This window comes from Hippichthys cyanospilos, chromosome 20 (genome assembly GCF_059441005.1).
Source record: "Hippichthys cyanospilos isolate Australia breed blue-spotted pipefish chromosome 20, RoL_Hcya_1.0, whole genome shotgun sequence".
Taxonomy (NCBI): domain Eukaryota; kingdom Metazoa; phylum Chordata; class Actinopteri; order Syngnathiformes; family Syngnathidae; genus Hippichthys; species Hippichthys cyanospilos.
The window spans coordinates 11,095,042-11,109,434 of record NC_142388.1 but is presented as its reverse complement, the minus strand read 5'-3'; the positions used below and the strand labels follow the sequence as shown (position 1 = coordinate 11,109,434).

The following is a 14,393-nucleotide window of genomic DNA, read 5'->3' as shown; positions in this document are numbered from 1 at the left end:
CCATAAGCCAGAACAAGACGGTACCAACAGCGCAACAAGTCGTCAAGCTGTGCAAGAGGTTTTGAAAGACTCCGGAGGCTGATGGTGGGTTAGAAAAAACAAGCAAAATACATTTCAGGCAGGCAGCTGTCTGGGCTTACATATTGATAAATAGAGCTTTCACTCTGAGTGGCTGCCGTACTGAACAGGGAGCTCCGCAATTTTATAGTCCCACTCATAAAATGACACGAGTTTGTATCATAGCTACATGTCTGATGTTTGTAATAATCTGCATCAAAATTGCAAAAAAATTCAACGGGTTAGAGCTAGCTAATCTACCACTGCTAGCTAATAAGAAGATTTAAGGGTGTTTAATTTAAGGGTGTATGCTGCAAAAACTATTCAACACTATTCAACAAATTCAATAAGATCTTTTTTAAAACTTTGTGATATACAATTATATATGCAATTATATATATCTATCTATATATATCTATATATCTATATATCTATCTATATATATATATATATATCTATATATCTATATATATATATATATATATATATATATATATATATATATATATATATATATATATATGTATGTAACATTGTACATATGAATTACTATATGTGAAATGTGTTATATGTTCACTAAAATAATTAAAAATAAAAAATAATTAAAAGGAGACAGAAGACGACGCCTTGAAAGTATTGATTATGAGTTTGAACTGCTGTTTAAATTGGTAGTGTTCTGTTGGTGTTACGCTGAAAAAAATCCATACATTCATCCAATTTTTATAAACATGTTGGTGCTAAACATGCAGGCATGTTCAGTCTGTTAAAGATAGGATGTTGCTGGCCTATAGTTTGAAACATACGGAAAAAATGAATTAAAAAAAAAAGCATTTGCCATTGGCACACAATTTAAGTATTTTCAAAGACAAGATTTCTCGTCCGTGGCACTGAAAGAGTTAACTATGCCCAAGATATCAGGAAAACAGTTTTTAACTATCTTTCCTGTCATCGCGTACCACATAGTTCTCAGTCCTCTGACATTATCTGCAATTATATTCAAGAATGAATAACTCATTTAGAAACAAATCTTTGGATCTTTGGTATTAATGACTCCTTTAATTATGTGACAGGATCTGGAACACAGATCTGAACTTGGAGTGGTTCAGATTTGTAAAGACTTTTTGTTGTCTTTTAACATAAAAGGCAGCTGACACAGAAGCATTTAAGCCTTTAACTGTTATCCCTGTCTTACTGGAATCACTTGTTTATGTTCAAGCATGAAAATGACACCAAGCCACTCATTACCACACCTTTTCACTCAGCGATTAACACTACAACACACAAAGCTATTAATTGTCCGCACAGCCTAAACAGTATCACGAAGACATGCCCTGATTCGCCTGCGGGAATTACACGGGGGATTATAAAATGCACGGCTAACAGGCGCTAATCGCTCGTGCGTCTCACAAACACTCACGTGCACTATTTTGGGACATAAATGCCACATCGGTTGGGTTAAAATGTGTATCCACTGAGAACTTTCTTCAGAGTCAGAGAACAATAGCTGCCATTGAAGCGGCACTTTGATCCGAATTACCTATGATTGAATGCTGGAATTTGAATATGTCACAGACTTGTTGTTAGCATAAAAAGTGACAAATTCATTCTATGTCCTTGAATTCCATCGATCCGTGAACTAGTACGCTCTTTGTCTCTTTGGTCCACTAATGGCAAGACAAGGACACACTAGCAAAAAAATTCTTACCAGAGACATTTTCTTCCATTACTAGCGACAGTTTTGACCAAACCAAACAAGACGTAACTGAACCAAATAAGTAAACTTACGAGCAGGTGTGACATACACCAAGAGCCTTTCTAGCAAGGGTTTCGGATAAATACGTGGTGTCCAAAACTCATTGAGTCAGGTGCCCTGGAGAACAGAGATGTCAAAAGCATGCAGGCTAACAGCCCTTGGGACCAGGTTTGGACAACCCTGGGATAAATGCTTGAATGGCTCTCTGTAAAGCCGCTTGAAAAATCTAGCTGTTCATTTCAGAAGTCACTGAAATTACACTCACCACTAGTGTCAACTGTCAGTTATATACCACTTTAGTTTCTAAATCCAGGAAAAATGATGCTACTTTGTTCAGCATTGTTCTGGTAAATTTTTTGAAGCATGAAAAGTATAGTTCCATTGCCACTTCACGCTTCACTTTACGATTTCAGTGGTTTGTGTTTATTTTATTTTTTTTTCTAAAGCCTTTATAGCAGCGCCTACCAAATGTACTTCAAAAAGGCTCCCATTCTGAGTCCTAACGTGGAATATGAAGCAGTCTAACAGCCTGTTACTACTCGATCTTGTTCAATGCAAATGCAAATGAAGGCACTTTTGCTTAAAACTAAATCACAGCTCGTTATTCTATATTGACAGAGTCATTGCATCATAAAAGGGCGTTATGGCAACAAATCTTCACGACTCTTACAAGCAGTGTGCTTGTGGCTGTGTGTGACAGAGGGGTGCGGAGGCGTACATGTGGGGGAGGGGGGCTTGTCCACAGATACTCTAGAATATAGATGGATAGACATACTGTGAGACAGCACAGGCTGAGCCTGGCCTTTTAAGAAAACATCCATTCCATTGTGGGTAATGGGCAGGGGCACATTAGTCCTCGGGCGTGCAGGTAGAGTTAACTTAAAGCTCAAGTCTACTTAAAGCTTCTGGTGGTTTCAATACGGTAATTATTCCCAACTACAGGCCTCTTTTAAATGGAAATTTCCGAATCAGTAAAAAAACGTATGCATTAATTTTTTTACAACTTCATGTATATTACATTGACAATCGATCCCTTGCAACGGAACTTCTGATATTCAGAACCCGGACGCATTTCTGACGCCCACTGTTCCGCAAACACAGGAAGTTCCTGCTCAACACAATGGAATAACTATGACTGTTTTCAATCTTCAATCATCAGACCCCAAACGGCGACATGTAAGTGACTCTTTATTGTTATGAGTTTGGCTATAATTACGAAAGATTTTAATCTTATTCATTAACGTCTTGTAGATCATGGCGTCCACAGGAAAAAACGGAAAGGATCGTGGAAGAGAGAATGAAATGTATCCGAATGAGCGAGGAGGGATACAAGGTTAAAAACATTCAGGAGACTGTCGGAGTTGGAAAGAGTCACGTCACTGAAACGCTGGTATGCTAATGGTCGGCGTCACCACTTCCTAAGATACTGGTCAACTATTGGTCGGCGTCACGGAGTCATGAAGATGCTGGTCTGCTTTTGGTCAGTGCACGGGGTCACAAAGATGGCTGCCTAAAGACTTGATCTCATTTGAGAGTGCTTTCAATATGGTATTTATTGTGCATTGTAGTGCTTAATCCAAACTTGAATGGGTTAGCCATGGGTCCCTACATTTCTAGTAATATTAAAGAGAGAAGTAAGAACATGATTTATATAGAAACGAAGCTGGAGATAATCAAGAAATACAAAGAAGGCCATGCTAGTCTAGCCTGGGCAACCCTCACTAGGAAATATGGCCATAACAAGCTTGTCACATCACTCAAAGGTAAATAAATCCTTTATATATGTTTTTATTTATGATGTTATTTAATTGTATACATGTATATTATACAGTAAATACTTAGCACTAGGTATACTATTTTGATACCAATTGATACCGATTTTTAATATGTGTATACAATTTTGATGTTTTTACCTGGGATTTTACACGCATTAGCTAATTAACATAGGTTTGGATTGCCCGCCATACAGCGAATTCGCAATCCCAAACGCGGAACGGATTAATCTCGTAAACCACTCACTGTACAGTACAGTACTGTACTGTATTGGTGTTATTCTCTAAACGGTTTTTGTACCATGTTTTTGCATTTTCCAGTACTGGGTTCATATACCGTACATGTTCTAAATACTGCAGTTTTTGTTTAATGAACAGGTTTTGGAAAATATATTTTTGCATTTTATTGCTTGTGTTGTTACACATGTACTGCATTTTGTTAACATACTTGCACGTTCGCGCAGGACATGTACCGTTGTTTCCCGATTAAGGAAATTCGGTTATAAGCAAAGATTGGACAACGCAAATATAATCCCTTACGAGAGAATATTCATGGGGCTTTTCTACGTTGTGACAATGAGGCACTCTAAAGCCTCAATCCTTCTGAGGGATCAACGTAGGCGGGTGTCTATAAGGGTGGTGGCTGGTCAAGTACTTTTATAACGCTATAATAAGCCGGAGCCCAAACACGTCACTGGCCCCTCATCGAAAAAAAAAGAAATCAGGAAAACACTTCAATGGCTGTCCAAAACTGAGTTAGCTCTGTATTTGCACAAAAATATCTTTCAGACATGTACAGTGTATTATTCATAAATGAACTGCAGAATTCCCTTTACAGACCCTTAACGTTCTACTAGTGCTCTAAATTGTTCGACTGACATCAATGATTTGGAATAAATGCTCTAACAGCTTTTCATACATTAGATGAAAGGCAACATTAAAGGACCAGAAGCAGTCTCTAGAAAGTTTTCCGGCTTTAGGTATTTTCCCAGCGTTTTTTTTTTTTGATGCTGTTGATTTAGGACCGTCCATGCAAAAATAATTGCCCTCAAAACTTAATTATCTTTTTGTAATTAAGTTTTTAATAAGGCCACTATGTGTTCAGCAGACAAGGGCTGGCGCTTGAGTGGCTGCCACATGAGTCGAGGACTTTCATGCCGCCGCCGCCAAGCCAAAAAATGTATTTCGGGCAATTAAATATGTACGCAAAGCCAAGACAAATCTCCACGCTGTTGGGAATATTTCGCAAGCGTCATCTTTTTGCGGGAATGCGCCGGCAGCCTAAATTAAAAGTGTCCGTGACGGCAGCAATGCGGCGCTATGGCAAACAAAACAGAGATTCTTACGTCTTGAAAAAAAAAAAAAAAAAAAAAAAGCTGACGCCACACACATGCACACACACACTCTCACAAAAAGAAAAAAAAAACCTCTCCCACCCCAAAAAAACGGTCCAGCAGGAACAAGTTGAGAAAACATCGTGGACGTCTCGAATCTCACACACGGGATTTAAGTTGACTGATGATGGAAAAGATGATTAATCCTTAGTGTTCTCAAAATATACATAGCAATTTACATGTCCAATGTTAGCTAAGTCAGGGCTCTTCAAAATGGGGGCTGAGACCCGTTCCTTGGGGATACGCAAAATTATTTGCAGTACATTATTGTGTCATATCATTCAAAACAAAGTAGGATACCTGAATATGGAGATGGTGGCCAGAAAAAAAACACAAATATACTAAATTGATTATTTCCGCTGCCTAACTTTGAGTCACTTAAAGGGGAAGTCAAGTTGAAGATTTTCTTGACAATAATATGTTCTATGCTACCCCACTTGTCAAGCACAACATTCTGATTAATATTCTGTTGGTGAGATATGGATTAAGCAACACAATCCATTTGTTTTCATCCATCTCAGGGGGCAGACATGTGACATCACAGTTCACAGCTCATGTGACGTTCGCAAAGTGAGCCGTGATTGGCTGTTGACTGAGCACTGAACAAGTGTGACTGTGGACAGGTAGTGGTAAAATCCACTGAGAGGGACAAAAATGGGCAGATTTTGCTGCTTGTAAAGAAATTATTTGATTTGATTTCCAATATAAAAGCGCTGATATAATGTGATGTAGCATTCATTCACATCATTGCATAAAAAGTCTGTTTTTCTATTTAAATCTAAAAACGCATTATTCCAGATGTATTATGTCATTGTTATGCATTATTACAAGGACATTAAGTTTTAAGAAACGAAAGGCATGTTTTTGGAGAATACAGTAGAACTTCTACTTATGAAATTAATTTGTTCTGGAAGTAATTTCGTAACGTGAATCTTTCATAAGTAGGGCCACTTTTAAATGTAACTATTCTAATCCATTCCAGGCCTCCCAAAAATGGTCCTAAAACCACTAAATTAATATTATAAAATGATAAAAATGCATCAAAAACTGCAACAAATACATATTAAAATTACACTAGTGCATAATAATCAAATCACATGTACAGAATCATGATCCTAAACACTCAATTAATCATATTAATTGTAGCAGTTGACAATGAGTGTAGTTCACTTGTTTGCCTTGAGGTGGTGCTGGTGTGTTGTGATGAGTGCAGAAAGAGACGCCTTTCATTTTTAACTTCCAGTGGTCCAGGAACCAATTACAAGTCCACAGGAGCAATAACAATTATTTTGGGGATTATTTTGAGCATTTGAGTTTGGGGCCATGCGAAGTGCTTCCTGTGTGATTTCATTGTTAATGTGCTAACAACGCTAACATTAGACGCAACATTCCAAAGTGCGAGGTTACATACGTGTTTTTATGTGAACTTGTACAATGTTAGCCGTAGCTAATGTCAATTTTATGTTTATTAGTTCTGCGGTGTAAATTGTTGGTGGGAAGTGTGGATGAAACGAGTCAGGATGAAAAGTAGAAGAGCGCAGTAAACGTCAATGCAAAAAAACTATTGTGGGCAAGCCCGAATATTAACAAATTATAAATATGCATCACAAATATAATAGACATGACGGGTTGTGATAACATATTACATTACTGTCATGTTGGCGCGAGCGCTGGTGTCCCGTGTCACATATTCCAACAAAATCGCCTTTCGTATCTTGAATTTTCTCTTGTAGCAAGAGGCGTTCGGAAGTAGAGGTACTACTGTACTCAATTCCTACAAAAACAAGGTCTTAACCTTCATTTCATAGCAGCAAAACTGTTTAAATCGCAATTGAAGTGTATAAAAATAAGGGATTTGTAGATGATGTGCACCAATGAAAGATGAATGTGGCAAAACTTTAAACACTTTTGCTTCAAAATTCATTCAATGTCCTTGAAATCCATCATTCCATGAACTAATATGCTCTTTGGCTGTTTGGAGCAACGTTTAAAAATAATGTTCTTTACCAGTTAACTCTGATGTTTATATATAATAAACACCGGAAATTTTGTTTTTTCATATGTTCTTTCCACAAAATATTCACTTATTTACTATGGCATGTAGAGGGAACACAAAGAAATTGTGTTTATTTTGTGTATAGATTAGGGATTAGAATTATTATTACGTCTTTTGGAACACCGATCCGAGTTTTTCCCCCATGATACATAATACTTGTTTTTATTTTAAAATTACAAACACAGCCCAACACTCCGGTGGTCCCGGGGACATTTTGTGGCAGCGCTGACATATTTACGAGCCAGATGATCGTAAAAAGGCGCCGGAGGCGACATCAATCAGCGGGACGCCGTGAGAATCGATAAGCGATCGGCCGGTCGGCCCGGAGCGCGCCCCTCGCCTCCTCCGTCCTCCCCCCCCTTCACACCTGAGCATCATCCTGCTTTCAATTTCCTGCCGCGCTCGCTCGCGGTGGGTGAGAGGTTAATGCGGTAATAGGCGGCAGTGATTGGTGGAAGACGCTGGAGCGCATTAAGAAGCCGACGCTGCTTCTGTAGAGAGGCCCACAGCAGATGTGTGCGGGGTGCCGGGAGACTTCTGACAAACATCTTGGAGATATTTGATTTGGATCCGGCTGCTCAGGATACAGAGCGAGCAGAGTAGCTGGCATGGAAATGTTTGTTTAAAATTTGAGCGCCACAATGCAAAACGGTCAGAAGAACTGGAACGGATTTTGAAGGCTATCACCGAGTTGAATTTAAAAAAAAAAAAAAAGATAACCGATGAGCGATATGACCAGAAGATGGACCTTCCATCTCTTTGTACAACTTTTTTTTTTTTCTGTATAGTGTGCACTCATGATTTGCAGAGAATTGAGACCAGCCTGGCTCATGAATATCCAAAATTTGTGTGTAATTGGTGACCAAATAAATGCACTGAGAACATCTGAATAAATAAATAAATAAATAAATACATGCTAAAAATTCTCCCCAAATTGCTCATAAGTATGCCATCCACAGAAAACAACCGCGTACCCGCCTCTCTAAAATAACTATATATATATATATATATATATATATATATTTATGCATTTATGCATTTTACATATATATATATATATATATATATATATATATATATATACAGTATATATATATATATATATATATATATATATATATATATATATATATATATATATATATATATATATATATATATACTGTATATATATATATATATATATATATATATATATATATATATATATGTAAAATGCATAAAAGGCAAACTATCTTGCCGATCAGAACGAGACCATAAATTCCACAGACTAAGGTATCACAAATAACAATAGATATGAATGTTTCCAAATGATTTTTGAAATCAAAAGACCACCCAAGTCTTTCCATAACATTGCTTTTGTACATTTTATAAAATGCCGCCACAATCCAAAAAGTCCACAACAATGCGTCATAAATCATGATTTTGATGCAACATGACTTTCCGCTACACAATAAAAAACCAAAAGGCTCCAGCACAATTGATTTTCGCTTGAGTTAGTCGTGTCAAGCCGACGCCACAAAGCAGAAAGACCACAACAATAGCAACTAAAAGGGACCATACCATACGCTCACGTCTGAAAATCACGAAGCTACCGTTTAAAGTACATCGTAATCTTTCCAAATGAAGCCGGGAATTTCCACAACACTGACGTTTCACATTGAGCCCGTCGTGTCGAGACGCCAGCATCATGCAAAAAGACCACAAAAAAAAAAAAAAAACATAAATTACAATGCACAGACAACTGAAAATCATTAAACTTCTGTTAAGAGCAGACAGTAATATTCCTAAAAGTTGAGGGATATTTCTAGAGCATTTTATGTTATAGTATGTGACAAAACCATTACGATACAAAAACACAAGGACAAAAACAACAACAAAAGCTCATAAATTATAGTGTGCACGTCTGAAACCTATTAAGCCTGTGAAAGATATTTTCTGCACGTTTATAATTACCAACTTTTGATCTCTTTTGTGTACCTTACTATTTTGACTTTTACATAGACTAAAATATGTGTTTGATGGTTCCAGTCCCAGCATTGTTTAAAGCTACACATGGCCTTTAATTTGCCACTTTGTCCCGCATTGCTGTTGCATCTGCAAGAATTCACAAAACGTTGATAATCATTCTCTGAGAGGGATGTCTATTATGCTAATTTAGATGTGCAAACTGAATGGAGAATTGAGACCTTTATGTAGGATGCTTTGGGTGCTGTACAATGGACATTATTCATTATGCACGTTGACAAAATGTGGCTTCTCAAACTCCAGGTACTGAATGTCTTGAAAAGATCTTTACATTTTTTTAAAAGGAAGAATGTATCTAAAGTTGGCCAGATTTCCGTTTGTCCAGCTTAGATGTGAGAATTCTTTGGAAACTTTATAAATAACTGTGCAGCAAATTAAAGGCACTCAAAATTGCACAGTTGTTTTTCTGCGTTGACCGTTGTGGAGAAATTAGCTGATCATAATAAACAAAAGCAAACTATGTTGGTTATTACTATGGGTATTACAGTGGAAAAAAAGGTTGTCTCATATCTTATTGCCATTTTCGGCAAAGTGTTAAAAAATAAAAAATCCTCCGCTGTGTTAAATTACGGGTAGATACGCAGGCTGAATAGGGTACAAGGCAAACAAAAGGCACTTAAATGAGAATCTCGTATTGTTTTTCATGGTTTGCTTTTTGTATTATGTGCCAAAATGTGGTTCCTGAAACTCAAGCTTTGTCGCCTGAAAAGGATTCCTACTCTGGAAATCAGACTTCGAGAGGAAGATGAATACAGATAGCCATTACTTGATGGTTTTGCGGTTGTAGATCAATGTTAAATCCGCTGCAGTTATCACTATTGCCAAAATGTAGCCCCTGAAACTTTTTTTTACACAAATTGTTGAAATTTCAAACATGTGTCTGGTTCAAGGTTGAAATTGTCCACCGCGCATCTGGAGGATCTCGTTTTGGTTTTGTGCGAGGAACGAAATATTTGACCCTGATTGAAGGCAGTTCCCGTTAACGGTCATCCAGGATGCTTGAGTCCCTCACATCCAAACACCTGATGTGGAGACCCCCGCTCCCCCTAAAACCCCAACAGCGTGCGAGGAATCAAAACGCTACTCACCCCAGAAGAAGTTCTGCTGGCATGGTGCGACGGTACTGAAGAGGCTGTTTGACGCCATGCCGGGACCGTCTCTCGCTCCTCGGCGGTTTCCGTGAACCTTGACACGTCCTAAACCATGTCACCGGGGGGAGGAGGTTGGGGGGTGAAAAAATAAATTCGGGAAGCCGCGAGACATGCGTTTACGTATCAATTATTCGGACGACCACAAGGAAGAAGCCGGCGTTGGTTTTATGGAGGAGAAGAAAAAAATAATTCAGATGGTGCGGCGTACTTACTCGCTTAGCGCCGTCCTTGTGACTGGTGCTGCTGGCCCGCGACCATTAACCATTGACGTTCCGGCCACGCCAAGCCCCGAGCCGCGCGTCTGTGGTTCTGTGGTTGTTTTGGAGGAGCACCTCGCGCAAAAACCCCAAAACGGCACCAGCGGCTTTAAAAAGTGCTTTTCCTGCCCTCCACGCGCCTTCACTGGAGAGCCTCCCTCACGTGCCCCCGCGACGTCACCGCCACGGTGGGCCGGACCCTCATTGTGGTTTCCCTCTCTCCTCCTCCTCGTGTGGTTCGGCCGCGCTGCTAGGCTCCGGGCCCCTTCTCTCCTCCAAAGCAGCTTTTTCGGATCCGAGGAGGCTGCGCACAGGCGAGAGGTGTTGAAAAGTTGCTTTTGAAAGGGGCGTGTCCCACATGAGAGGTGAAACTGTTCTGCTGCGTCTCAAAGACGGAATGAGCGTTGGAGCCGCCGCGTCAGGTGCGCGCGGAAGCCGCCAAGGGAATGTGTGGAATGAAGGCGAGAAAGTCAGTTTGTCACTAACTTGCCGGTGACTCAGCAGAAGAAGCCAAAGGGGGAGGATTTGATGCCGGGGGCAATATTTACAGTGCAGTGGTTCTTCAGAATCATTTGGCATACTGTACAGTTGAAATATGCGGCGCAATTCTCACTTAATAAACATAGAGTAAGAAACTCATTTTTATTAAGGGATGCAAGTGTTATGCTTTAAGTAAACTTATTTCAATGATTTTAATAAACGGTTAATTGGCAATTTGTTTTCAAAAATCAATAGATCAGAAGTTCAAAAATGATGTCAGTTTCCATTCCTTTACTCAAAATTAGGAATGTTTTCCAATTAGAAAAGAAAATCTACTGATTCTGTAGCAAATATTTGAAAAAATACAAGCATGTTTGTGTATGTTTCATTTTGATTTGACACAATGATAAAGGATCTGTTCATGAAGGAAAAAAAGATATCTGATCGTATAAATTACATTCTTAGACCTGCCAAAACTCTCAATTCCATAGCAACTAATAATTGTTACTCAATTTTGTTTATTAATCTATGATTTTTTTAATAGGTTTTAAATTTCCATTCACTCCAATACATTCATTCAAAAATGTTTTTTTTTCAAGTGACAATGAAGGAAATGCCCTTTTTTTTTCAATGATTCATTGCCATTACCCTAACCCAAACGCATGTTTCAAAATAGTCTAAAACATTGATTGTTGCCTTTCAAAAGAAAAACTAATCTTTGCAAATGCTTCATTGTGATTCAACGCAGTGACAATTAGTTTGCTCATTAAGATCATGAAGTGATTATCAAATAGAGTTATCCATTGTGATTATCGATTAGTTATAGATTAATGCACCTCTAAACTAATAGCGCTCAACCCTTTAGGGGGAATAAAAATGACTGACATGATAAAAATAAGTCTGGTTTTTGGTTTTTCTTTTGCCTTGCGGTTTTCCATTTAGTTGACAGCATGGGGAACCTGAAAAGTGGTTAACACGTCGACCTCACTGTATTTAAGACATGAACGTATACCGTGTATGACTGAACCAACAATACTGCTTAGACGTGAGGCCAATCTTAAGACCCTATCCCACTGAGGGGGCAAACGCTAGGAAGTTATCGGTTTTTTCAATCTTTTCGTGGTGCGCTTAAAGGTGCTCAATGTTGATTAAAATGTCGCCAGAGGTCTGCAAAATTTTGCCAAACGTCTGCCTGTACTCTTTTTGTGGTAAGGAAATTTTGAACCTATTGTTGACGTTTGGCAAAGTTGAACGAACCCTGACAAGGTCAAGAGAGCCGTTACCATCGCCAACTCTCACCTCCTCAGAATAGGAACTTGCATTGTTCCTGTAGTTTGTCTCGCCACATAACAAGAGGGAGATTAGCTATTTCTTGTCTGTTAGTTATAAGTTGCGCTACAATCACATGCCCTTTACCCTCGTCAAATAAAGGATGACTGAACATTTTCGACCCTGTATCAAACACTACGATTTTGTCTACTAGCTAAAGACATGAATGGTAAATCTTACACCACCTTAAAGTTTGCTTCAAGCCATGGCACATCTTGAAGCCAGTTTTCACGAAGAAAAAAAATGCTCAGCTCAGACTCAGTTGTCGTCATGGGGGAAAGTTAGGTAGAGTATTCAAATGCGCTATGTGTAGCACGCGATGTTCTGGATCAGTGATGTCTATTACGCAGGCGTACCAGTAATGTGCATCCCTGCCTAAATCCAAATAAAATGTGCGAGAATATAGTGCTACTCAGAGATTCATCTGCATTATTTTGCAGTATGAAATGAAAGTAAAATGCACTATAAAATGTAAACCTAACCTCTTTAAGTCACTGCCAAGTTGATTTTTGGAATCTCTTGTTCCTCCTTACAAAGATCCTGGTTTAACCCTTTACTTGGCACAGCCACCGCTTTCGGCCGATAGTCTAAATAGGGAAACGACCGAAAGCATATGGAACAGCCATTGCTTAAATGATAACGTACCCCTAAATTTCTCTAAAATCCTAAAAAATTCTTGCCTGTTTAGGACTTAAAAATAGGAAAACGTGTGCCTAATAAGGGCTGTTTTTATTTGTTTAGACTACCGTCTGAAAGCGGCCGCTGTGCCCAGTAAAGGACTGAAAATCACCGATAATCGGAAGGTTTTCAGGGATAAAATAACAGAGGCTGGCAGTAATAGTGGCAACGTAGATGGCTGCCTCCTGGTATCAGCCACGACAGGCCAATTGTTTATAGTATAGTATCATATAGTATAGTATGGTAATGTACTGTATAGCATAGTGGAGTATGCCTGAAACTCAAGTTTTTGTGGGGTTTTATTATAATTTTTCCATTGAATGTGCGCCGTAGACACATTCGTAAACACCCATTCGGAGCTGTTCCGTTTCGCAATAGGTCTCTAAGATCAGTGGTTGTCAACCATTTTTCAATGACGAGAAATACTGTTTCAGTCAGGTACTGCCTTACTTTCACCTTTCTATCTGATTTAATAAATTTAGAATTACTGTATATTCGTATATATTCATAGGGACAGATTTGTGCAGATCGGTTCTACCATAATTTTGTGACATGAATGACAATGTGCATGTGGGCGAAACTTAACAAAATAAAGCCATGCAACATTTGACAGAGCCATACAAAAATTTTGAAATATGTTGCTTCATGTTCCATTTATTTTGCTCTTAATTTGAAAAGGAAAACTTACAGTTCAAAACAACAAAAGTATTTTATTACATAATCTGATACCTGCAGAAACCCTGTAAAATCTCGTGTACCCCCAGGAGTAATCATTTGAGACCACTATCCTAGATATTACTTTAACTTGAACGGACAGCCCCACACACCTGTCGGTCACACGTTCCAATACTTTTGCTGATATGAAAAACCTCCACACGTAAAACCTTGAAATAAAAGGCAAATGTTTTAAGTTCAAACGAATTTGTCTCACTGTTCCGATTCTTTTGGCGGGCTAATGTACACACTGATGATGTTTATACAGATCTCCTACAGGTATCAGGTTTTATGATGAGGTTTGTCCCATTGTCAGGTATTTAAATCCCCCGCTTAAATCAATAAAGTCTATATTTATGAGCTATGAAATCTTATACAGTTATTTGTATAATTGGTGTCGGTGGGGCCCAATTAGTCGTGATTAAACACATTTTAATAGGCTCCATGTGTGTGTGTTTTAGGACAATAAAGAGTAATGACGTTAAATCTGAGCCGCCCAGCAATTCCTCACGTCCTCGCCACTTACCGTATTTCTGCGCGGAGGAGAATTTACTTTGGCGCTCGCCGCTCGGTAAATATTTGCCGTCTAAAACAAGAACATGCCTCCCGGGTCACAGCACCAGCTCGGTATTGGCCGTCGCCGCGCGTCTGCTGGCAGCTGGCAAACACGCCCCGGGCATCGACCAGACGCACGCTGGCTATTTCCACTCGGAGATTTAATGCG

General features: G+C 38.9%; 1 protein-coding gene across 1 annotated transcript in view; it reads right to left on the bottom strand.

The window, feature by feature from the left end:
* Positions 1–10,638, bottom strand: part of runx2b (RUNX family transcription factor 2b) — a 66,471-nt gene extending 55,833 nt beyond the window's left edge. The window contains exons 1-2 of the mRNA XM_088403734.1: positions 10,424–10,638; positions 10,149–10,256 (exon numbers count right to left, since the gene is read on the bottom strand). Of these exons, the coding sequence (XP_088259860.1) occupies positions 10,149–10,206 (58 nt within the window). The 5' untranslated portion in view covers positions 10,207–10,256; positions 10,424–10,638. The remainder of the gene's footprint in view (positions 1–10,148; positions 10,257–10,423) is intronic.
* Between the last annotated feature and the right edge of the window lie 3,755 nt (positions 10,639–14,393).